We start from the raw sequence: 26,998 nt of genomic DNA, 5'->3' as shown, positions 1-26,998 counted from the left end.
TCGCGCCACTTCCGACGCAGCCCGAGGTTCAGGTTCCGGGGCGCCGCGGAGCTCCCGGCCTGTGGGTCGAGCGCGGCCCTCTGCGGCGGCCGGGATGGAGGAGGCTGGAGCGGCTGTGGCCACAGCCGGGGAGGCCGAACTGAACTTGTCTCGCCTCAGTGTGTCTCTTGAGACGCTGGAGTCGGAGCTGGAGGCGCGGGGCGAGGAGCGACGCGGCGCGCGGGAGGCGCTGCTGCGGCTGCTGCTACCGCACAACCGTCTGGTGTCGCTGCCGCGGGCGCTGGGCAGCGGCTTCCCGCACCTCCAGCTGTTGGACGTGAGCGGCAACGCGTTGACCGCGCTGGGGCCGGAGCTGCTGGCGCTGCGCGGCCTGCGCACGCTGCTGGCCAAGAACAACCGGCTCGGCGGGCCGGGTGCCCTCCCCAAGGGCCTGGCCCAGTCGCCGCTCTGCCGCAGCCTCCAGGTGCTTAACCTCAGCGGGAACTGCTTCCAGGAGGTGCCCACCTCGCTGCTGGAGCTGCGCGCGCTGCAGACCCTCAGCCTCGGCGGCAACCAGCTTCAGAGCATCCCGGCCGAGATCGAGAACTTGAGGAGGTGAGTGGGTGCCTTCCTGAGAGTAGGGAGGCCCAGGACGGGGTCCGGGAGCTCCGGAGCCCCTCATCTGGTCTTGGCGCCGTGGGATCACGTACCCGTCTTTAGTCCAGGCCCTTTTTGAACTCTTTAACTGCGAGTACTGCCCTTCCAGCTCGTCGAGTTGGAGTGAAGATCTAATAAGGTCATGGGTGTGACAGCAGTATTTGGTTTGTTGTGTTTGCCCTGTGCAGATTTTCAAGACAGTTTTTCTGTCGTCTTCCTGGGGTCTGGAGGAGTGACCGAACCGAGCACACACTCTAACAAATGTAAATCCGCGGTTGTCACTTCACTCCGAAGTCTTGGGTGCTTTTCCATGCCTATAAACCAATGTTTATGCTTTGTGGCGTGACATACAAGGTACTCGGAGCTGATCCTTGTTTTTCACGACATTTCCTGCTCCATCCATCCTCTCTGTAGCGATACCAGCAATTTGTGGTTTTGTGGTATTACAGTATTTGTGGAGTTCCCTAATCTGTGCGCTTTACCTTGTAGGCACTGACTAAATATGTTGAATGGGTAAGGTGCCTCTGTGCTGCTGTTACCTTTGTCTGGAATGTTGCTTGCAGTTTGGCAAACTCCTGTTCACCCTTCAAAACTTGTTTTGAAGGCCTTTTCTTTGTTTCCTTCCTTTACTGCTTCCTGGACAACAATTAGTTATTGTCTAAACTGTACTTCTTTTGTACCTCATGCACCCTGCTATTGCATTTAACCTTATTGATTATAACTCCGTGTTTACAGATCTGGCTCATCGACTGGATTATTCAGTAAATATATGTTGAATTAAATGGAAGAAGGAAGCAGAGAAATAACAAAAGTCCCTTCAATAAAGTGGGAAATAAAGCAAGAGCAAGTGTTTTGTCCAAAGTGAAAGAAAAGTAACTACCATCTCTAAAGTGTTTTTGCATCCTTTATTGAGTTTTCTGAGATAACCAGATATTAGAGCTGTAAGGGACCTCAGAGTTAAGTGTAGTGGAAAAAACACTGACCTGAGGGTAAGAACTTAGGCAAGTCCCTTACCATATCCTGACTACAGTTTCCTAATCTGCAAACGAAGGCACTTGGACAAGATGTCCCTTTGTTTACTCCCCAGCAGATTTTTATGGAGTACCTACCCTGCGTCAGGCACTGTCCTAGGTGCTGGGGATCCAGTGATGAAAGGGATCCTACCCTCCTGGAGCATTGTAACAGAGGAGAGGTTAAACAGCTGTTAACTTCATTGTCTAATTACAGTTGTTAAAGTTTTGTGAAGAAGTAGGAGTGCCTTGAAATGAACTAACTTAGTTTGGTTTGAGCAAGTAACATTTGAGGTGAGCTTTTAAAGGTAGAGTTAGGAGTTAACCAGGAGAGGATGGGATGGGATCAGTCCAGGCTGAAGAAACAGTGCACGTGAAAACCCAGAGGCAAGAAGGACTGAAGGCCAAAACTTTGAAAGGAGGTCATTGTACTAGAGCATAGTGAGAAAGTAAGCAACAGGAAAGGTGGCAAATATAAATTTGGACCAGATCCTAGGCCATGTCATAACTTGAAGGCCATGGTAAAGCTTGAATTTTATTCGAAGTACACCTGAGTTTTATAAAAGCATGGCTGTCTTATTGCTGTGGAGGAATAGAGTGGGGAGGGAGTAAAGAGCTGAGAAGAGACTTTGAGGGCTGGTTGGAAGGAGTCTCTTCTACTAGAATGAGAGACGACGGTGGCTTATACTAGGGTAATGCTAGGAGACATAGTAAGAAATAGAGTTGGAGAGGGATTTAAATGTAAAATTGTCAGACCTTGTTCTTTTTAATTTGATGTTATGTAGTTACAACATTCTCATTTGAATTTTTTTTAAACATACTAAGGAAAACTCAGGATAAATATTATTTCCATCACATGGGGGAAAAGGTAGGCAAAAGTCCTGTTTTTTTTCAAAATACTTACAATGCAGCAGGCCTTGTGGTAGGTCCTCTGAATATGCTTTTTAATTTTCACAGTGTTTCTGTGAGGAAGAAACTGAGGCCCTGAGAAATCAAATCTTCATATAACAAAGCCAATAAATGGTAGAACTGGATTTGACCTTTGGGATCTCTGACTTCAAACACATGAATTTCTCACAGTGACAGAGTAGGGCTAGAACCTAATTCTTCTGACTGCTGTTCTCTTGGATCAGATCAGGACTGTGGCTAAAGCCATTTTCCTGATTGATCTCATTTTCTGGACCACTGTGTGTGGTTTTTGGTCAATGCCCCTTTGTCTCCAATTGTGTGTAGACGCTTTTATGTCAGTGTTTTCACTTTTCAATTGTATGCTCTATTTCTTTTTACTGATAAGAATCCGTAAATGTTTAGATTATATGCTCCAAATACAGACACTAGTCAAATGTAGGCTGAAAGGGTCATGTAGAAATGCTATACTCTTAGAAGCAGAGACAGCCTAGGCATTTGGCCTGATTCACCCTCTTTTTACAGATGAAGAAACTGAGATTTAGTATCATTGATTTGCTTGAGGCCAAATAGTGACAGTGTGATTCATGTGGTTCAGTCCTCGTAGGCTGCTTACTACTTAGTACTGAAGTAATACATTAAAGCTTCAAAAAAGGAGAGGCAAAAGTTTGGTTACTCAAACCCTAACTAAGGTACCTGCCCAAGAACACCATTTTCTCTTAGAATATACGTGGGCTCCCTCGACCTCATTGGTAACCTTGATGTATTTTGTGTATTGTGCTAAGTTGCTTTTAAAACCAATTGAGGTGTTTCTGGATACTTGGAATATATCTGCCCTCTTTAACAATTTAAAAAATAGTGCAGAGTATATAATCCATGTAAAGGTTCCCTTTTTCCCCACCTTCCATCCTTCCAGGAGGGAATAACAAATAAATACTCCTGGCTTAATTGGTGGAGTTGATCCTCCAGATTTAGCAGGTTATCTTGATGTTCGTTTCCTGTACTCAGTTGATCCTAGTGATAAATTTTTTAAAAAGTGGTTTCTGAAAGATGACTTTGAAGAATAACAAATAAGTAGAAGGTGAAAATCCTATTTTTATGATTAACTTCATTCTCCTGGAGTAAATTAGGCTCAGTGTGAATCATGAGGTTGTGGGTGTAGATTCTTTTCATCAAAATATGAAGTTCTTATTCAACAAGTAGGTATAATAACTGTTCAGCTAATATATGGAGAAACTTGGTTTTGTTCTTACAATGTTGGAAAAGTAGGTATAATTCTTGTTTTGACGATAACCTATTTCACTATCTGCCTGATGTGGCTTTCAGTCAGTCAGTTCTGTTGCTCAGTTATGTCTGACTCTGCGACCCCTGGACTGCAGCAGGCCAGGCCTCCCTGTCCATCACCAACTCCCAGAGTTTACTTAAATTCATGTCCATTGAGTCGGTGATGCCATTCAACCGTCTCATCCTCTGTCATCCCCTTCTCCTCCTGCCTTCAATCTTTTACAGCATCAGGATCTTTTCAAATGAGTCAGTTCTTTGCATCAGGTGGCTGAAGTATTGGAGTTCCAGGTTCAGCATCAGTCCTTCCAATGAATATTCAGGACTGATTTCCTTTAGGATGGACTGGTTGGATCTCCTTGCAGTCCAAGGGACTCTTCTCCAACAACACAGTTCAAAAGCATCAATTCTTCAGCGCTCAGCTTTCTTCACAATCCAACTCTCACATGTATACATGACCACTGGATAAACCATAGCCTTGACTAGATGGATCTTTGTTGACAATGTCTCTGCTTTTTAATATGCTGTCTAGGTTGGTCATAACTTTCCTTCCAAGGAGTAGGCGTCTCTTAATTTCATGGCTGCAGTCACCATCTGCAATGATTTTGGAGCCCCCCAAAATAAAGTCTGACATTGTTTCCACTGTTTCCCCATCTATTTGCCATGAGGTGATGGGATCAGATGCCATGGTCTTAGTTTTCTAAATGTTGAGCTTTAAGCCAACTTTTTCACTCTCCTCTCTCATCAAGAGGCTCTTTAGTTCTTCTTCTCTTTCTGCCATAAGGGTGGTGTCATCTGCATATCTGAGGTTATTGATATTTCTTCCGGCAATCTTGATTCCAGCTTGTGCTTCCTCCAGTCCAGCATTTCTCATGATGTCCTCTGCATATAAGTTAAATAAACAGGGTGACAATATACAGCCTTGATGTACTCCTTTTCCTATTGGAACCAGTCTGTTGTTCCATGTCTAACAGTTCTAACTGTTGCTTCCTGACCTGCATATAGGTTTCTCTAGAGGCAGGTCAGGTGGTCTGGTATTCCCATCTCTTTGAGAATTTTCCACAATTTATTGTGATCCACACAGTCAAAGGCTTTGGCATAGTCAATAAGGCAGAAATAGATGTTTTTCTGGAACTCTTGCTTTTTCGATGATCCAGCAGATGTTGGCAATTTGATTTCTGGTTCCTCTGCCTTTTCTAAGATGAGCTTGAACATCTGGAAGTTCACGGTTCACGTATTGCTGAAGCCTGGCTTGGAGAATTTTGAGCATTACTTTACTAGCGTGTGAGATAAGTACAGTTGTGAGGTAGTTTGAGCATTCTTTGGCATTGCCTTTCTTAGGGGTTGGAATGAAAACTGACCTTTTCCAGGTTGCTTTAGAAATTAAAAATATGAGAATTGTGATAGAAATAAAAACTAAATATTAATGTCCTGGAATGTTTTGAAGCTAGCCTGCAATAGGTTGATATCTTATAAAAAGAGATGACTCAACCAGATGATAAAAGAGTGCAGTAAAACTTAAATCAAAACTCTTTACCCCATTAGAGTCACATACTGAGTTTTTCTCTGGCTCTCAATTCTTCCTTCTGGCTTCTTTCTTTCAATGCCTTAGTCTGAGGCAAATACCAAGAAATGATTCCTACATTTGTGCTTCTGATTTTGAACATATAATGTACTTTAAAAGCCTGTGGTGAGTATTTGAAAATCATTTAGTATGAACATGCTACCTCAGGAAAACAACTTTCTTGATCCACAAGTGTATGATTCTTAGCTTTCTGTTCTCTTATTTTCTGGTTTCTGCCTCTTTATAAACCAGTCTGTCTTACTTTAAGTCCATCTCCATGTTACCAACCATAATATAGGACTCATGTATATATTTGTTATATTTAACATGATTTTTGTTTGGGGGGAAAAACAAAACATGTCCTACTTACACCTGTGTTTAAGTTGTTTGGCACTGAGGGGAGCCTAGTGTATTTTTCTAGTGGGTCACTGGGCTTCCTAGAAGAAAGGCACCCAGTATCCCTAAGGATTGGAGAGGTGAGATACTCTTCAGGAAACAAATTTAAGGTTGGCCTGTTAACCCTAAAAAAAAATGAAAGGAAGAATTCTCCAAATTTTGTGAATGATTTTCCTGATTTTTGTTTTTTTGTCAAACACCAAAAGAATAGAGTTGTTTCAAGGCTGATTGACAAGTGCAATGTTGACAAAAACAAGAACTTTTAAACATAAACACTACAGTTTTGCTTTAAATTCTACAGTAGTTTCCTTTATCCTTATAGAAAAGCATTTTGGAAATAGTAGAGTGTGTTTTAGAAATGTAATTCCCACAAATCATTGAAAAGCTTTAAGTCCAAGAATTTTGGAAATTATTTGAGTTTGAAAGTGGTACATAAACCTAAAAATGTAAATTTAATATGCTGATTGTATATGCTAATTAATGATACCCATCAGTTGCAAAGAGATTCATATGGTTTTGAAATCATGGATTTGGTTATATTTTGGGACATCATATCTTTTTCTGCCAAAGTCACGTTAACTATTAAAAGTTTGGCATCCTTTCTATGTACTTCCCCACCAACTCCAAAACACAAAGAGAAAACACTAAGTAGTAACTGGCTACCAGATGGTAGTTTATGTTAGTTCCTGACTTAAATGTATAGAAAGGACCATATTTATATTTGCTGTCAGATTCACTTTCTTTTCTTTTCTTCCTCACAAGACTAAATTGCAAGTTGTTATTTTACTGTCAGATCCTTTATAAAAGGACTTCCCAGTATGCTAAAAAATTTTTTTCTTAGTGGTCTCAGTAAAAAATGTTTTTTCCAGAGAAGTTTCTGTTTTGGATTCCAAATATTCTTTTCTACTCTACTCTATTCCATTCCATTCTATTCTGGTAGCTGTCATGTTTGAAAAATAGAAATTTCTAAGTAACTGAGAAATAGCTTATACCATAATGTGTAAGATAAAAAAAAAATCTTGCCTAGGAACCTCTTTCACCAGTGCTTAAGCACTTAAATGTAGGAGAATTCAGTTTTGTATCCAGACTCTTGATTTTTGCCACAAGATGATACTTAAAAGAGAAAAATAAAATAGGCTGTCAGGATTAAAGTTTTCTGTTTACTTTTACTGAGCATTGTAAATCTAAAGAGAGAAATGCAGTCTTGGAAAGATTCACCCAATAAGAATAGAAAAGAGGTATCATAAATATATTTTTTAAATGACAGAGATTCAGATTCAGATGGCTCTTTGAATCACCATACATCAAGGAAATATGAGATTATGAAATACAGATAAGAAAATCAACAAATAGAAGAAATTTTATCTGAGAAAATATGTATAAGGCAGCCTGTAAAGGACTTTAAGTTTATTTCCTAACTTCAGAGGATAAAGGAGGCAACTTCATCAGTGCAAAAAAAAAAGAAGAACTTTTAAAACTGATAACTATGAAAACCCCAATTGGGATTTCTAGAAATAAAAATATCTGACTAGGAACTCAGTGGGCTGATTGGCAGACTGAAGTCAGTTGGTGAGCCGTGAATCAGTAAGCATAAAGAGATTACTGAGACACTCTGAAAAGCCACACAAAAAGATAAAGAAGTAGAAACTATGAAAGAAATGTTAACAGAGGTGGAAAATAGATCCTGAAGTTCAAAGTGCTATTTGCTAGGAATTCCAGAAAGAGAATAGAGAGAATATAGGAAAGGCAGTGCCAGAAGTAATAGTAGTTGAGAATTTCCCACAATTAAAGAAAGAGGGCACTCTAAACTGGTATCTTGATACAGCATAAAAAAAGCCTTTAGAACAGTAAGGATAAAGAAAAAAGATCATGAAAACTCCTAATAAGTAAAACAGATTACCTTCAAAGAATAATAGTAATATGGGCTGTAATAAGATAGTAGAACAGTATCTTCCTCGTGCTAAGGAAAAGTATTTGTCAACCTAGAATTTTATGCCCAGCCAAGCTATTATTAAGGTGTGAAGGGAAAATATAAAAACATCAGATATTTAAAAAAAAAAAAAAATCTGAGATAAAGGACTAAAAGATGAACAACTTGTGAGTCTATACTGAAAGAACTTCTAAAGGATGTACTCCCAGAAAAATGAACTTTAAAAGAAATAGCAACTGCCAAAAACAGTGGTAAACAGAGAAATTGATAAAACTTACTGATGATTCTGAGTAATTATTGATTGGGAATAAATTTTAGTTTATTTTCAAGTCAAGGTAGAAGTAATTCAAGATGATAATATGGAGATGACAGAGAAGTGAGCATGGATGTGTGTTTGGGAGTTAGAAGAAGAGCAAAGGAAATTGAAGGGGTAACTACTAACAAAATAGATGTAGCACATACAATTCAAAATAATAGAGGAGGAATGAGACAAAAGGAAACTTGATGGACACAGCCAAAAGCAGGCTGTTGGGGAAAAAGATATTGAGATACACCATGGTAATAGAAAACACCAGGGAAAACACATCAACATTCAAGTTGTGCACTGTTTATGAGAGTTTTACTTAAAATAGAAATACCTGAGTAGGTTTAAAGTAAAGGGTAGAAAAAGATGTACCAAGCATCTCTCTATCATTTTACATCTGAACTTGACCACCATAGGTTCCAGTCTGGTCTTCCTGCTCTCACCGTCCCATTGTACTCACCTCTCCCTGCCACTTCTACTGTTTTCCATACAGTAACTGAAGTGATCCTTCTAAAGTGTAAGTCAAGTTACACAACTAACCTTTGTTCACACCCCTTCTACCTAGGATAAATTCAGAATCCTTGCTAAGGCCTGAAGGTCGTCTGAAATCTGGCTTCCCCAGGCTACCTTCCTAACTTCGCCAACCTCTGCTAAACCCCTCTGTCACCCTGACGTACCCACACTGGCTGTGTTGCTCTTTCACAGCACACCAAGCTTTTTTCCACCTCAGAGATTTGTGCTCCCTCAGTCATTTCAGTCAGATCTCCATTCAAGTGTCACCTCCTAAGATAAACCTTTTTTGACCTTCCAGTGTACTCTACTGAATGCAGAGTTCTGGAGAATAGCAAGGAGAGACAAGAATGCCTTCTTTTATGAACAATGTAAAGAAATAGAGGAAAACAATAGAATGGGAAGACTAGAGATCTCTTGGAGAAAATTTGAGATATCAGGGGAACTTTTCATGCAAGGATGGGCATGATAAAGGACAGAAATGGTAAGGACCTAACAGAAGCGGAAGAGATTAAAAAGACGTGGCAGAAATACACAGAAGAACTACACAGAAAAGGTCCTGATGACCTGGATAACCATGATGGTGTGGTCACTCACCTCCAGCAGGACATCCTAGAGTGTGAAGTCAAGCAGTCCTCAGGAAGCATTACTATGAACAAAGCTAGCAGAGGTGATGGTATTCCAGCTGAGCTATTTCAAATCCTAAATGATGATGCTGATGATGCTGTGAAAGTGCTGCATTCAATATGTCAGCAAATTTGGAAGGCTCAACAATGGCCACAGGATTGGAAAAGGTTGGTTTTTATTCCAGTTCCAAAGAAGGGCAGTGCTGAAGAATGTTCAAGCTACCATACAGTTGTGCTCATTACACAAGGTTATGCTCAATATCCTTCAAGCTAGGCTTCAGCAGTATGTGAATTGAGAACTTTCACATCTACAAGCTGGGTTTCAAAGAGGCAGAGGAACCAGAGATAAAATTGCCAACAATTGTTGGACCATGGAGAGAGCAGGGGAATTCCACAAAAGCATCTACTTCTGCTTCATTGACTGTGCTAAAGCCTGTGTGGATCATAATAAATTGTGAAAAGTTCTTAAGGAAATGGGAGTACCAGACACCTAACCTATCTCCTGAGAAACCTGTCCGTGGGTCAGGAAGCAACAGTTAGAAATGGACATGGAGCAACAGACTGGTTCAAAATTGGGAAGGGATGCAATATTGTCACCCTGTTTATTTAACTAATATGCAGAGTACAGGCTGGAATCAGGATTGCCAAGAGAAATATCAACAGCCTTAGATGTGCAACCATTCTAATGGCAGAAAGTGAAGAGGAACTGAAGAGCCTCTTGATGAGGACGAAAGATGAAAGTGAAAAAGCTAGCTTGAAACTCAACATTTAAAAAAAAAAAAAATAGGATCGTTATACTCAGTCCTGTCACTTCATGGCAAATAGAAGGGAGAAAAGTGCAACCAGTGACAGATTTTATTTTCTTGGGTTCCCAAATCACTGCAGATGGTGACTACAGTCATGAAATTAAAAAGACTCTTCTTCCTTGGATAGAAAGCTATGACAAGCAAAAGCAAAGACATCACTTTGCTGACAAAGGTGCATATAGTCAAAGCTATGATTTTTTCCAGTAGTCATGTATGCATGTGAGAATTGGACCATAAAGAAGGCTGAGTCCCAAAGAATTGATGCTTTCTAATTGTGATGCTGGAGAAGACTCTTGAGAGTCCCTTGGACTGCAGGGAGATCCAACCAGTCCATCCTAAAGGAGATCAGTCCTGGGTGTTCATTGGTAGGACTGATGTTGAAGCTGAAACTCCAATACTTTGGCCACCTTATGCAAAGAGCTGACTCGTTTATAAAGACCCTGGTGCTGGGAAAGATTGAAGGCAGGAGGAAAAGGGGGCAACAGAGGGTGAGATGGTTGGATGGCATCACTGACTCAATGGACACAAGTTTGGGTGAATCAGACGTGACTGAGTGACTGAACTGAACTGAGTAAACTTATTTTTCCCTGCATTTAAAGTTATCTTAAAAGAATAATAGTGTCTATTGAGTTAGCAGATATAGCAGGAAGACAAAATAACATAGTAATGGAGAAGATCTGTATGTGTATGTTTTAGGTATACAGTAAGAACTGATTGTGCCACCTCTGCTCTCCCTGCTCCAGAAAGTTTTGGAGAGAGCCTGTCTGCCGGTCATCACCACAAGGAGTAGCAGTACATTTTGGTTCTATATATGCTGTGTCTAAAATATTGTTAGCATTATTAGAAAATAAGATGATTAACCAGAACTTTAATTTCATATTACTGGTTCAGTTTTGCATAATTTGTTTAGTTAGCCTCTGAAGTTTACAGTTGCTATAATAAGAGCAAAGACGAAATATAAACTTAAGCATGTTTTTCCATTCTTCAGTGGAATGATAATGTATTGAATCCAAACCCACCAGCATAGAATACAGGGCTCCTATAATCTGGCCTTTCTCCAGCTGTACTCTGGGTTCCTCAAAATGAATTCTTTCATGTGTCAAAAGGTATACTCATTATCCCATAAAAACCCTCTTTCCTGAAGAGGAACCTGAAGTTCCTCTTTCCTGCTGTTATCCTAAATGGGCTAAATTCATAATCCAGCTGAAGTCGCAACACTTCTGGGAGCCTTTCTAATCAGAACTAATGTCCTTTTATTATTTCTCTACTTGTTAAACCCTTACATCATTTATGGATTGTTCTGCTCATTTTGGTATTTTAATCATGTTGGGCTTATTTGATGCCTTATTTTGCATTTAATTACAATACTGTCTCACATTGGAATGTCTTGCCTGTTTGCGCTCCCTGAAGATTGCATTCTTCCTTCAAAGACTGTATAGACAAAGAAATCCTGAATAAAATTTATCCATTTGCTGAATGGATAAATGATACGTGTTCATTTTAATAAAGACAATGAGGTACTTGTCCAACTTTTTTTTCATTTATTTTTGCAGTTTAGAGTGTTTATATCTTGGAGGAAACTTCATCAAAGAAATACCACCAGAATTAGGAAATCTGCCCTCTCTAAATTACTTGGTATTATGCGACAACAAAATCCAGAGTGTGCCTCCTCAGCTTTCACAGTGAGTATTTTCGGGAGTTTATGTGTAGATACACATCCATGCTTAGGAATTACTGTCCAGCATTCACCCACATGGTTTGTATGTGGAAAAGAATTAAGTGTTATCAAAGTAAATGATACAGAAAGCTCTGAGGTATGCTGTGAATTGGGTTGCTTATTTTTAATTTTACTTTTAAATGTTCTGACATATTCTTCATTATTACTGAGCCTCTTTTCTGTTTTTAAAATTTATTATTTTAAAAAATTTTATTGACATACAGTTGATTTACAGTGTTGTGTTAAGTTCTGCTATACAGCAGAGTGATTCAGTTATACATATGTGTGTATTTTTCTTATTCTGTTATGGTAAATCAAAGGATATTGAATGTAGTTCCTTGTGCTATACAGTAGGACATTATTGTTTATCTTGTATGTTACAGTTTGCATCTTCTAAGCCTAAACTCCCAATCCTTCTTTCCCCTACCCCACTTCCCCTTGGCAATCAGAAGTGTGTTTTCGAGTCTGTGAGTCTGATTCTGTTTCATAGATATGTTCATTTGTGTTATATTTTAGATTCCACATGTAAGTGATATCATGTGGTATTTGTCTTTCTCTTCCTGACTTACTTCACTTAGTATGATAATCTAGGTCCATTCATGTAACTGCAAATGGTATTATATCATTCTTTTTATGGCTGAGTAGTATTCCATTATGTGTGTGTGTGTGCATGTGTATGAGTATCTCTTCTTTATCCATTTGTCTGTCAATGGACATTTAGATTGTTTCCACATATTGGCTGTCGCAAATAGTACTTCTGTGAAAATAGCAGTACATGTATCTTTTCGAATAATAGTTTTATCTGAATGTATATTCAGAGTGGGATTGCTGGATCATATTACAGGTCTGTTTTTAATGTTTTGAGGAACTTCCATGCTGTTTTCCATAGTTGCTGAGCCTCTCTTCTGTAATCAAAAATAAGGTATTACTTTGGCATAGGTTCCCCAAGGTTTTATGGAATTTTGTTGACTCATATTTGCTATGTAACATTCATACCCAGTGAGATAATGTGAAGGAGCTTGATTCCTGTTGCATTTGAAATCTTTGCTTTTTTAGATATCTGAATGATAAAGCATGCCCAAAAAAAAAAAGCCTTTACATCTAGTATTTATATCAGCTAGCACAGAATACTTTCTAAGTATTTAAGTATTTGGAGCTCTCTAAGATTCTATGACATACACAAATTTGGGCTCTAATTTAGTTTCAGCATCTTTTAATTTTAGTTGCATTGATATTAACCTTAATGGCTCATTCTTATGGGGAGATTGAGTTCTTCACTTAACTTTCTGGGTAGTTACCTTGCTTATGGCTGTTGATTTTTGTACTGCCTTCATTCTAGGTTGCATTCACTTCGTTCCCTTAGTCTTCACAATAACTTGCTGACATACCTGCCTCGAGAGATCCTCAACCTTATTCATTTGGAAGAACTGAGTTTGCGAGGGAACCCACTGGTTGTTCGTTTCGTTAGAGATTTAACCTATGATCCTCCAACTCTCCTGGAGTTAGCTGCACGGACCATTAAAATTCGAAATATTTCCTACACTCCCTATGATCTTCCTGGGAATCTTCTTAGATACTTGAGTTTAGCCAGCAATTGTCCAAACCCAAAGTGTGGAGGTAAGTTAATTGTGTCCTGTTACCCAGTCATTTAGTTATTTTTAAATTAGTGATCTAAATGTTATAATTAGCAGTCTTCTTTCAGAGACAGGTGATTTGTCTGTGTTTCTGTTTGCTTTATCTTTTCACCCTTTTACCAGATAGTAAGACATCTCACCCTGTGTTCCTTCCTTCCTCCCTCCCTCCTTTCTTTCCTCCCTCTCTTCTTTCATTTCTTCTTTTCGTGGTACTTTCAAATTCATACACAAGGCAAAATACCCAGAAAGTCTTATCCTGTCATGGAACTATCATAGGATAAGCTAAATTGGTAATATGAGGGGAAACACAAAGCATAAATAGTTCTAAATGCTTTAGAAGAGTCTCTAAAATGTTTAGCTACCTTTCATGTTTATTTGAAGGACATTTTTTTTAGACTCAGCATTCTGAGTATCCGGTACCTTTGTAAAGTATATTTCAAAATGTATGAGAATAGGGTGAACATGTCCCAATTTCAAAATGTCTTTTGGAATTCTGTATTCTTTTAAACTCATGGTTCAAGATTTCTTGAGTTTAGAGCATTTGGAGAGAATTGAATAATGCGATGTAACGCAGAGTAAAGTAGGAATCCAAAATACTATTGGAAATCATAGGAGGGAGAGAGTACGTTTATTAGATCTAGAAAAGATGAGACGGTTCTTGAAACGTGAGTTGAATTTTGATATGGTTTGATTGAGGATAGAAAACTTTTCAGCTGGAAAGTGTAAAATTGGGAACAAAAGCAGAAAAATGTCAAATGAGAAACAATTTGACTGAAATGTACAGTTAAAGGAGTAACGAGAGAAGAGTAAAAGGTACAGTGAGGCCAGGTTATAAAGGGCCTGAAGCGCCAGGGTGTGTGCAGCGGAATCAGTAAATGATAACAGGTCAGTTTATTTTGTCTCCCTCATAAAAGACTTTTTTTTTTTTAAATCCAACTTAATAGGGGTACAGGAAGGTTTTTATTATTGTAGGATAAATGTGGGTGCCAGGAAAATGCTGCATAAATATGATCAGAGCTGAGGTTTTCCCCGGCTCTCAAGGTCCTATTATACCTTGAAAAGTGTTACAAGGTTAAAAAGAGAGAAGGTGATTTAAGTTTCTCAAAGAATATTAAAGGTCAAGGATACTAATAGTTTAAAAAAGAAAAATGACGCTACTCTGGGCCATTTCTGGGCGCTTATTCTTAGAAGTAGAGATTGCTGTGCCAAGTTAGAAGTGCTTTTGGTTTTCTCTGGTTCTCCTTTCCAAGTTGGCTTTAACAGTGGCAAGAGACAGCATTCACACCAGGCCCTCAGGCTTAATAGTCTGTATCTAATCTCTGAATCTGTCCTTCCCTGGTCACTCAGATAGTAAAGCTCCTGCCTGCAATGCAGGAGACGCGGGTTCAGTCCCTGGGTTGGGAAGATCCCCTGGAGAAGGAATGGCACCCCACTCCAGTGCTCTTGCCTGGAGAATCCCAGGGACCGAGGGCCCTGATAGACTACAGTCCGTGGGGTTGCAAAGAGTCGGACACGACTGAGCAACTTCACTTTCTTTCTTTTCTAGAAATGGACCTCTACAAGAATTCTCCTGTCTTTCTTAAATGGCTTCTTAATGAGTTCTTTAGTATACTGCTATGTTATTTATCTTAGAAACAAAAATACTTTTTACATCATTAGCTTAAAATTTGAGATAATAATCTGAGTTGAACCATTGACATTTTCCCCCTCAGATTCCTTAGTTGTTGAACTCTATAAACGTAATTTTTTATTTTGTGAGATAATTTTTCTTTGTATAGTCTGGAAATCTTGTAAATGACAAGATAGTATTATACTGTTTCAGCTGTTTTACAATGGGCTCCCTGGTGGTTCAGTGGTTAGAATCCTCCTGCCAGTGCTGGAGATGCAAGAGATGCAGGTTCAATCCCTTGATGGAAAAGATACCCTGGAGAAGGAAATGGCAGCCCACTCCAATGTTCTTGCCTGGGAAATCCCATGGACAGAGGAACCTGGCGGGCTACAGTCCATGGGGTTGCAGAGTCAAACGCAACTTAGTGACTAAACAACAGCAACGCTATAATGCTTAATTTTATAAATGCTTTATTACTTCTAGCTGTTTTAGAAGCTAGCAGAAGAAGCTAGAAGAAGAAGACTTATTGTTAATATTGATTGATCAGTTTATTGAATTGGTCCACTTTCCTACATTGTTCAAAGTAACATACTATGAATTTCCCTTTTTAAATTATCAGTTATACTGACTTAATACAGGATCACAAAATCAGAAAGTCAATGGAGAGATAACAGAAGAAAAATTAATAGGAGAAAAGTTGTCCTTTGCTTGGACCACATCTTTTTATTTTGGTCCCATATGTTATATACACAGAGTAGTTGGTTACAGAGGAATCTTAGGTAGAGTGTAAAGGTTGAGGTTCTTCTCCAGAGAGGCTCTGGGACCCAGGGTTCTAGGTGTCCCAGGATACTGCAGCTGTTGTGACAGCCTTCATCGTTAGAGACGCACAGGAGGAGGAGCAGCCGGAGGACACAGCAGCCTCTGCTTTCCTGTCATCACTAGCTGTATATTTACTTAGCTGAAGGGCCACAGATCAAGAGCACTAAACTAGGCATCAAGAAAGCTAATTACTAGTTTCAGTCTGTGTCACAGCATATAACAGCATGAAAGTCAGGTGAGATCGGCAGTGAGACAACTTTGAAGCTGTACTGTTGGACCCTGTGGAAATATGATGGCATTTGGTTAACTTTTAATTTTTCCTTCTCATTACATAAGGACAGGGGTACCAGCAGTCATCTCCTTTCTGCAAATTTTGGGTATAACAATTAATTCTTTAAGATCATTATCAAAGGAGTTTTGTGTGTAGGTTTTTTTTATTTTATTTTTTTAAGTTCCTTGACTGTAGGGTAGTACAATGGAGTGGCTTGGGGGATGGAGAAAGGGCACTTTAGGTATCCTATAATCTCTATCAACCCCTGTCCACCAAGTCACCAGAGACAACAAGCTGAGTCAACAGTGTCCTTTTAATGCCAGCTCCCTTTAAAGTAAATCTCCTGACCTTTTCTTTGTAGTCAGATTGATATCTCTAAGACCTTCCAGTATTTCTATAAACAACTATGGAAACAGCCACTACCTCTGCTTAAGATTCTCAAAAAAGACTGTAAGATTTTTTTCAGAGTGATGAATATAGGATTAAAAAAGAAACTGTGGCTCTTTGCTTTGCTTTGTAATGATTACTTTGTACTTATTCTTCCTTCTCTCCAGGAGTCTACTTTGATTGCTGCGTCAGACAAATTAAATTTGTGGACTTCTGTGGGAAATACCGCCTCCCTCTGATGCACTACCTGTGTTCTCCAGAATGCTCTTCCCCTTGCAGTTCTGCCTCTCATAGCTCCACATCCCAGAGCGAATCTGACTCAGAAGATGAAGCTAGTGTGGCTGCACACAGAATGCAGAAAGTTCTTCTTGGTTGAAAAGGGTGCAGGGTGGTGTGAAACAGTAAAAGACTGAGCAGCGGTGGTTAGAAAAGAGACTAGACTTTGAGGTCCACCAGAAACTGTATCTTAAATGTCCATGGCATAGTTGGAGATTTTGTGTTTCTCGCCATTCAGCAGGAAGAAGCCCAATTCCATGTTTGGATTCTTGGAATATAATTCGCTCTGAATGGCAGTTTCAAATTTAGCTGATTGTTTGCAGTTTTCAAGCTTTGCATGAATCACACAACAGAATGGAACATTCTGCAGAGCAGTACTGTAATAAACCACCAATGCTTTGGCTTGTGACAGTTGACATGAAGATAGAAGTTATCACAGCTGTAATTTTTATCAGTGTTGTCCTTGAGTTTCGGTTGACCGCTATACCATAACAGGATTAACCCTCTTTTCTTGTATTGCCCCTATGTCTAGATAACAGTTTTTCAGATAAGCTCACAGATGGTTACATAGGACCTAAACCTTTCTCAGCTACTGATTGGCAAAGGAAGGGATATAACTCTTACGTGGGGTTTTAAAACTCTTCAGTTCTGCTCCTTTGTTCTATGTGATTGTTGTTTTCCTTGTATAATCCAGCAGTGACTGTAATAGTGCCTTAATCATAACAAGAATTTAGAAATTTATTCAAGAAATGATACCAGAGCAGCCTATAACCTGACGTACTATGCAGAATGGTTTAAAATATGCTTTAACAAAGCTAGGTAAACAAATGTATATCTGACATCTGAGTTCATAGCCACCTTAACTTCATTTTTGTCTAAACAAATCACTTTTATACTTAATGGGGAGCCAACCAGCTTGAACTTAAGAAAGAATAATAGGTTTTGATGGAAAAATCTATCAGATTTCTTTCAACTGAAAAGAGATGTTAGGTAGGAAACTTCTTTATATCTTGCATTAAAGGAGCAGGAGAAAGATTTTAAAGGTTTTAGGAGTCCACTGTAGCTCCTTTGCCTCTGTGTAAAAGGGCTTTCTTGGTGGCTCAGGTACTAAAGAATCTGCCTGCAATGCAGGAGATCCTGGGTTTGATCCCCAGATTGGGAAGATTCCTTGGAGAAGGGCATGGCAACCCACTCCAGTATTCTTGCCTAGAGAATTCCATGGACAGAGGATCCTGGTGGGCTACAGTCCATGGAGTCACAAAGAGTCGGATATGACTTTGTGTGTACTGAATTGTAACTTCCTCCAATTTTAAAGAAAAACTAGAGAAACGACAACAATTGAAATAAAATTGGGCACAGCAGTCATTGTTTTTACACAGTAGAACAGTTTTTAAAACAAGTTTAACCATGGGGTACTTTTGAAAATAATATATTGATAAAATATTTTAAATGTATTAATACAGCCTTAAAATATAGCAGAGAAATGGTTTCACATATTACCAGTAGAAATGACCAAATTTTTATTAACCTAGTATGCAGTAAAAACTAATAGTACAACTATAAGTTGACACTGTAGTATAAAATACATAGCACACACTAGCAATCATTAGATAACTTACTTGTCATAACATAATGGTTTGTTGGAGAATATTACCTGTAGAGTAAGACATAGTCCTGAAACACATTGGAACATCAGATGATCTCCCTTTTGACTTCTGGCATTCATGACTGGGCACACCTTTTCTTAAAAGCAGGTTGTTGTATAATAATGATATGTACATATGTTAGGTTTTTGTCATATATATATTTTATTTTAGAAGAGAATATACTGTAGGATAGTTTGTTTGTTTGTTACATGTTAATTCATGAAACATCATGAGAGTTTCATGACTGCAGTTGTGAAACGCTGCTATGGAGTGAATCCCTTCACTCTGTTGTAATAAGATTCTTTTTTCCTTTTGATCCAGAAATTTTCTATGTTTATAGAAGTTATGTAGTATATTTCTACTGCCTAGCAAAGTAGTACATAGGTGATTATATAATTAAATAGAAGTAATAAAAAGTCTTTGTTTACTTTTCCATTTGAGCCACACAACTGGGCTTCCCAGGTGGTGCTAGAGGTAAAGAACCCGCCTCCCAGTGCAGGAGACAAAAGAGACACAAGTTCTATCCCTGGAGGAGGGCATGGTAACCCACTTCAGTATTCTTGCCTGAAGAATCCCATGGACAGAGGTGCCTGGTGGGCTATGGTCTACAAGGTCGCAAAAAGTCTGATAGGGCTGAAGCGACTTAACATGTACGAAACTACATACTATTAATACAAAACTGAAAGATAAAGGTGACTTAGGCATTGCCTAAGTGGCAAGCCCAAAGTGTTCTGTCAGTAAGTGATTTAGGTAAGATTCATAGAATATTTTCATAGAAAGTAAATAATGTGTTCATAGTAAAAGACTAAAATTGATAGGAACAAATTTTTTCTGGCTGAAATGCTTTAGGTTTACTTCCTAATTCATTACCAGTTTGATTTAAGTAACAGTTTGGGTGATTTTCTAATGTAGATATGGTACTTAACCTTGCCAGCTTCCAGGGAAGAAGATATTCTGATTGATTTTTTACAGGCTTAAAACTCAGTCCAACCAGAAACAGTGTCTAGTCTTTGTTGCACAATATAGATGTATACATTGTATATAGCAAAATGTCTTCCAGCAAAATGTTATATTTGTATGTACATTTGAAAATCTCTGATTAGTATACAGCTGTCTTTGGTTACTTTTACTTGAAATCTACATTTTAGCTGTCAGTTTTATCTCTTTATTTTTTTTAAAATCTTGACTTAATCTTTATAAGAGCTGCTAATAATTTCTAAACTTTTCCCTGTTTCTTTTCCCTGCCTTCCTTGTTTTGGTAACTGATGGCTATAAAAATTAACCAGGAGTGAGATACAGTTCCAGAGTCGTATAGCTAACTGCACATTTAAATTGATAGTGTCTCTAGGTGCTCAGTCACTTGTTTTGTGTAAGTTTTTGATATTGCTCCACTTGGGCAATTTTAGTGACCAAAATTTAATGTGGATAAAGCTACTTAACCAAAGCATTCACAGTGGGGGAAGGAAGAGGGTAGGAGGAACATTAATGTGTTTAGAATGGAATTCTTCATTACGGGTTTGGAATTGAAATGAACATTCTTAGTAATCTTTATTCCTAGAATCCAGTTCTCTCAAGTGTCACCAAACTGAGCTGGTGAAATAGTCCTAGGATTTTAGGAAATAGGAAGATTAGGTAATAGAATGTTTTGCTTCCATGGTGCCAGGGATTGGCTGACCAAAGGACAAGCCAGTCAGGGTTCTCAGCATTCCCTGTATTTGTGTAGTATAGGTAGATCTGAGGGTTAGTGTTCATATTTTACTTCTAAATGCTTGCTGATTTAGGAAGAGACTCTTACTCTAAAATTCTTGATATTTGGAACTTTAAGTTAACAAATTTAAAAGTAAAGACTTGCATCATGAACTGTACTTCAAATTTGAGAAGTTTTTGTGTTAAATGTAGAGTTGAAAGCAGTCCACACTAGTGCGGGGAACCACTGCAGACCAACTCTACCATACATTGTAAATACCAATTTTAAACAGAAGACAAAAAATAAATAAATAAACAGAAGACAAGGAAAAGGCTGATTGCTGGAGTGTTAAGTGAAAGAAATCTTTAAAAACAACAAAGGACAGAGAAAGTCGCTCAGGGAGATCCTTGAGCCAAGAAAGTTTTTTAAAATAAGGTTAAATTGTTTTGAAATTAAGTGGCCCACTAACTACCATCTGGAAGCCTTTATCACAAAATTTCTTCAGCTTCTGCTAGTGGGAGATTGTGAGATTGTCTACATTCCGCCATAATGCAGGGCCAGCAAATAATAGGATTTTCTTACGGCTAACCTTGGTCTTTCCAAAGGGGACAAGTAATACCTCATTAACCTGGAATTTGTGGTACACACTTGGTTAATGTTTACCTTTTAACTATATAAAAGAGAAAAAAATACTAGGCAAATAATTAGTGCAAATAAAGTTTGATATTACGAAGCATCTTAGCAGTAGCTGTTTATATAAAAAGTTATTCTAAATAAGACCCTTTGTAGGCAGAACTTGTTATCATAGTGTATATATGTAGTATATAAAATTAGTAAAGCTGCATTTATTTAGAAATGCCTAATTTTTACCTGAATGAGAAGAAATGGTCTTCTCATCCAAAGTAGAGATTTTATTATGTCAGTATAAATATTTCTCCCCATTTAGTCCAAAATAGCTTTGAAGTTGTGTTGAGTATTTAACAACAGTAAAGACTGCTCTGTAGGTTTTAGGCAACATGACCTGGAATGCATAGTTCTTATTTCTGTTTTTTAGAAAGGTATTTGACCTTCACTGTTCCTGTATTAAGCACTCTGTGTAACATTAATCTGATGAATTTAATAGCATCCAACCTTGTATTTTATTATAGTCATGATCTTTTTAAAGGTCGCAGTGCCTTCAGCCATGCTTAGGAGGTGTGTGCCTTAAATCTCCCTTTCTAGAGCCAAAGTTTGGGGGACTGTGTCATCAGGTTGTATGTGACAGCCTTGTGACCGCTTGCTTTTGAATGAAGGGAGAATGACTGTGATCCTCAAGGGCTTCTTCCCCTAAAAGCAGGGCTAATGCCTATGAGTTTAGGGCTTCTGGAGATGAAATCCTAATCAGGCATACTATCACAGAAGGATTAGGGTCCCTGAAATAAAATCAGTGAAAAGGTATATTCTCTTTTCATATTACTTTATAAAGAAAATATATCTGCTTCCAGTTCCTAGCCAATGCATATTGATATCATCATATAAAGATATTATTAGCGTATTTTGTGCTTTCTTTGTAATACCAGGTTAAAGGGGGAGTATGTTTTAATATTTTTGCATGTAGATATCCGTGTTCTTTTTCTGTCTCTTCTTGGTTCATATTTGCTAAAAATTGATGTAGAAAATAACAGTTCACTAACAACAAACATGACACATTATCAAACATTTCACAGGGTAATATTGATTTGGGTGCTACTAGACTTAACTAGAACTTGTTTATTAGTCTCAGTTTATTGTAAGAGATAGTATTCAATCTACTTAATATTAAATTTGTTAGTATAATGAAGGTTATATACCATTATACCAGAAAGCCATGGTTGGAGAGACTATCTGCATTTACCAGAAGTTACTTTCTTCCTTTGGCTGTGAATAAATCAGGTAAAACTTTTGTATTTTCAATTCCAGTTACAGGAAGAAACCAGGGATAAGATTGACATCACTATTGCTGATTCAACAGAAACATTACTAAATTGGTTAGTTCTGTCTGCAACTAGTGTTTTAAGAGAATCCTTTCACTAACTTAAATGATTGGCATTGATATGTTATTGAAAAGGAGTATTAACCTCAACAATCACTTTACAACAGTCATGGAAAGACTTGTGTGTCTGTAATTGGTATCTGTTGCATTTCTGAGCCCACTTTGTACTCCTGAGAAACAAAAATATAATGGGAGAAATATTTTATTTAACCAGTATTTTAACTTTTTATAAAGTTTGAAATTTTAAAGTATCAACAAAGGATATTGACAATAAATGTACTTTTACTTTAGTTAAATTACATCTTATTATCTGAGTCCTTAATTTTCTGTATTTGACATCTTGTGAATTAATATATCTATAGGTATATAGGTGTTTAAAATAGTAGTAACAGTGTAACTAAGCAATGTGACTCAATAATTACATTTTATTTTCAGAACAAGATACAGTTTATTGCATCAGATTTATATATTACCTGTAATGGTAAATGCTCTAATCAGAATATTTAAGCTAATTAAATTCTATACCTCCTTTCCCCCCACCCAGGACACACAAAAGAATGTGATCTAACATTAACCCTCTGTGTGAATTTTGCCTTATCAAACATTGTGTCTTATTTTATTAAAAGTGTTTTGTTGGAATCTAATTCTGTATTCTGGAAAAGTAAAAGTCTTTTAATTGACAAGCTTTTACTTAAAAATCTTATACTGTTGGTTTTTGCCTGATTACTTGCTGTACTGTTGCTCCTCTATTCGTTGAATTTTTTCAATCCATGAATAATACATTAAGCATATATAAGCATTTATATTCTCTGTGCCAGATGCAAAGGATGAAAGATGAACTAGACCAGATCCTTTCCTCCTCCTTCCATAGCCTTAACAGACTTACAGATGCATGCTCTAAAATGAAATTGGTGAGGTCATTTTGCTAGTGGAAAGTCAGTTATTTCTTGCATTTAGTTCAGAACCAAGCAAGCTTAATGCAAAGTAGTATAGTATTAACTGAGCACCTTGATATTACAGTACTTATTCAGTGCCATTATTTTGGTTGACTCTAGAACAACTGACATTTCTGGATTCTGAAATTTGGAAGAATATCATGATTGGTTGTGAGTTATGGTAAACAGACTGGGTAGGAAAGACACACACTTTGCAAAACAGCCATTGTTTAAAATTTGCTGAAATGGAAAAGGCTTAGAGCACTTTACCTGGTTGGTATATAAGAAGACTTCTTGATAAAGATGGGCTTAGAAATATGAGGGCACAAGAGAAAAATTGTCAATTGTAACATGTTTTCTGAGGGTAAAACTCCCTAACCTGCCCAGTTGAGGATATTCTCCTTAGAGCAAGTGTTAAAAGACAAATGTCTTCAATGGCTCGTCTAATTCTGCTGTACCGAAGAGAGAGCCTGAACATTCCAGAGGCTGTGTGAGCTTTGGATGTGTCCCATCTGAACATCAGGTATCGGAATCTTAGAGGTCTGAAATTGACTCGCTTTTTTGAGAGATGAAAGTTTTAAGCCCAGAGAGACTTGTCCAAGACTTCACATGACTGAATCTTAAATCTAAGCCTCTGGATTCCCAGGTCAGTGCTGTCTCCACTACATTATGCTACCTTCTTTAATTAATATGTACTCTGTTGTGTGACAGGAAATAAGATTTTACACTGTCATTTCAGAATTTCGCATTTTTACTGGTATGGTAAATACTTGGGTGGCTCATTATATTTACAAAGCACATTCAAAAGTCTGCCTTGTTTAATCTTCATGACACTGAGGTAGGACTAGGTTTGGTAGTTTGTTGGTGTGGGTTTGTCATACCCTTTCCCTTCTCTACGTCTGAAATCCAGAAATTGACATAGATTTGAAAAAGGGATATTTAGCTTTATCAAATCAGAATTGAATTTCTACTCTCCTTAATGAGTATAACAAACTAAACACAGATTCCCCTGCATGGGTCCTGTACCCTTCGATAGCATTTCATGAGACTGACTTAGCACCACAGATCTGAAGGAGGTCAAATGCTCCCCAATTAGGAAAAGATGTAAAAAGATTTCTGGGCAGCTGTTCTCAACCCTGGTTGTGCTTTAAAACCACCATGAAAATGAAAGTCGCTCAGTCGTGTCCAACTATTTGCGACCCCATGGACTATACAGTACCACCATGGGAGCTTTCAAAATGCACAAAATACAGGGCCTCATCACCAGACCAGTTGAAACCTGATCTCTAGAGGTGGGGTCTGGGCATCAGTAGTTATAGAAGCTCTTCTCCGTGATTCAGTTACACGGCAAGGGTGCTTACTCTCTTGTGAAAGTCCCTTCGTGGTGATGAGCTAAGTGAACTAGGATTTTTACAGATGAAGAAATGGGTGAGAGTGAAGAAGTGACTTGCCCAGGTTCTCTTAAGATAAACTGTGACAGAGCTGTGGCTAGAATCCATTTATCTATTGGAAAAAAATTGTTTTAATTGAATGCCTACTTTAGACCAAGCAGTGATTACTAATCAAATGTTCTTTGCTTCTCCCTGTAAATTACCTTTTTTATGAACTGAAAGCATTTTGTGGTTGTAAGATGATATATTCAAGTGGATTGGCCAGATTGAAGCCAGCCTCAACTAACAACATCTGCTGAATCATGGAACGCAAAAGCAGCAAACCAGATCAGTGACCAAAAACCTTCATAAAAGGATGACTTGGTCAGATGTTTCAAGTTAAAAGTCACAAAGCAAGAGAGCCTTTCCATGGGTAAGGAAAACCTCGTCTAGTCATGCACTGCTGCTTTTGACCACAGGTAAACAAATGGCGGGGGCTTCCCAGGTGGTGCTAGTGGTAAAGAATCCACCTGTCAAGTCAGGAGATATGAGAGACTCAGGTTCAATCCCTACGTCAGGAAGATCCCCTGGAGAAGGGAATGGCAATCTACTGCAGTATTCTTGCCTGGGAAATCCCATGGGCAGACGAGCTTGGCGGGCTACAGTCCATGGGGTCCCAAAGAGTCTGACATGACTGAAGCAACTTAGCATGCACACAGATAAGTGGCTAATATCCTTAGCAGCAGGGATGAAGTTGACAATACCAAGAAAGTTTTTTTTAAGTAAGATTTTTAAAATGTAGATGTCCGCCTACATAAAAATACTATAGATCCTCCATAAATATAAACTCTCTCGCTAGGAAACTATGAAATGTTCAACTCAACTACACACTTTTATAAACACTATGCATAATTTATACCCTAGTTTCTTTTAGATCTAGCTATGATATTGCATGATTATTTTATTACTTAAATTGAAAAATAATGCAATCTTAAAATATCTAGTTATTTGGAAGATTTAAATGGAAGAGTAAACTTGCTCATGATGCCATGGAAACTCAAAGAAAAGAAAATATTCTTAAAATGTTACTGTGGGTATTTTCTGTAAATAAAGACTGGATTTAATGTTGCTTTGGGGTTTTTTTTTTAAGCTGAACTAAATAAAGATTTGTGAAATAAGTTTAATTTCCTGGAAATTAAACTTATATTACAGGTAGAAAGCTAGTTTTTGAAGTTTGTCATCACTTGTAATTTTAACCTGTTTGTAAGCTCAACAGTGATCTCTGAGATTCTTTCTAACTTTGAGTCTACAATTATCTGTGTTCAAAATTTCTATTTTTGTAGCTCTCAAATATTTGTAAGTTCTTGCATCCCTTACCACACCCTTTTTAGTCACCTCTATTTAGGTCTTTTAATCTTTCCTCTTAAACTAGTGTACATGCAGCCAGCGGCAGTGTTAGTGGAGTAATGAGGACTTTGCCCCTGACTCTGCAATAAAAATTCTACCCTTTATATCACTTCTAAGAGTTTGTTGTATTGGATGACAAGTCAATAGGCAGCTTTGAAACAATCATTTTTTTTCTGCTGAGGGCAGCATCTCATAAAAGAAAGGCATGTGTGTAAATGACCAGTGGATAAAAATGAATCAGATGGTTGCTAGATCCCTATGACTTAAGCTCTGACATGACTATAATTATATTTTTAAGTGTAGCCTGCTATATGAATTTCTCTGTGGTTCTAAGTGATCACAGAATCAAAGATTTGACAGTTTGAGAAGTCTTCATCAGACCACTTTACGCAGAGGATAGCTCAACCATCAGGATAAGAACCCATCCTATTTTTAAATACCTTAGAGAAAAATTTACTTACATAGCAATTCTGAAGTTTAGCAATTGTCACTAGAGGAAGTATTTCCTAAGGTTCTTGTGATCTGTGCTAGCCAGATTGATATGAAAGCATCTATCAAACTGTTTGGGGGAGGGGAGGAAAGAGGGGCTTTATTCCTTTGCTAGGCAAAAGGGAAACACAATAGGCTAGTGCCTCAAGAACTGTGCTGCCCTCCCTGGTAAACAGGGAAAGGTTAGTCAGAAAGGGCTGTGTGATAAGGATCAAGGCAGTGACAGTCTTGCATTATTCTTTGTTCTGCAGTTTCAAAAAAGGGGGGTTGCTGACGAGATTAGGGTGCCTGCAGGGTCTCAGGTGGTAGACTGATTTTGAGCTTCTCTGTCCTTTTAATCTTGCCTCAACTGGTTTTGTGCCTGTGCCTTCCTTGATTAGCAATTGTTGGAATCTGCTCTTTGCACTCAGGGAAGGTCAGGGAGGTTGCAGTCTTGCTTTCTCAGTGCTGTAGGCTAGAGGTCCAAGATCAGGCTGCCATCAGGGCTAGTTTCTGATGAGACTCCTCTCTTTAGCTTGCAGGCAGCAGCTTCTCACTATGTCCTCACAAAGCCTTTCCTCTGCTAGTGTTGGAGGATCCTGCGGAGGTGCAGGTCAACAGTGGCTCACTGTGGGGAGAGGAGCACTGGCAGCTGCAATTTCTGAAGGGACCCCTTTGGCAACCATTAAACTGTGTCAGCAGAAATGCACAATGACACTAGTGAGACCAGAGTGTGTGTGTTGTGTGTGTGTGTATGAGTGTGTGTGTGTCTGTGAACACGCCTGTGTGCAC

General features: G+C 38.4%; 1 protein-coding gene across 1 annotated transcript; it reads left to right on the top strand.

Moving 5' to 3' along the window:
* On the top strand, positions 1–25,460 carry LRRC58 (leucine rich repeat containing 58). The gene is made up of 4 exons (XM_020901697.2): positions 1–594; positions 11,523–11,651; positions 13,026–13,303; positions 16,574–25,460. The coding sequence occupies exons 1-4, from the start codon at positions 95–97 to the stop codon at positions 16,780–16,782; spliced, it is 1,116 nt and encodes a 371-aa protein (XP_020757356.1). The 5' UTR covers positions 1–94; the 3' UTR covers positions 16,783–25,460.
* Positions 25,461–26,998: the final 1,538 nt, after the last annotated feature.

Source organism: Odocoileus virginianus, chromosome 4 (genome assembly GCF_023699985.2).
Source record: "Odocoileus virginianus isolate 20LAN1187 ecotype Illinois chromosome 4, Ovbor_1.2, whole genome shotgun sequence".
NCBI classification, from domain to species: Eukaryota; Metazoa; Chordata; class Mammalia; order Artiodactyla; family Cervidae; genus Odocoileus; species Odocoileus virginianus.
The sequence above is the reverse complement of the archived record's forward strand: the minus strand, read 5'-3'. Positions and strand labels throughout refer to the sequence as shown.

Coding starts and splice junctions, on each gene's coding strand:
- LRRC58 (XM_020901697.2), top strand. CDS start 95: ATGGAGGAGGCTGGAGCGGCTGTGGCCACAGCCGGGGAGGCCGAACTG. Junction 595..11,522: donor GAGATCGAGAACTTGAGGAG/GTGAGTGGGTGC, acceptor TTATTTTTGCAG/TTTAGAGTGTTTATATCTTG. Junction 11,652..13,025: donor GTGCCTCCTCAGCTTTCACA/GTGAGTATTTTC, acceptor CCTTCATTCTAG/GTTGCATTCACTTCGTTCCC.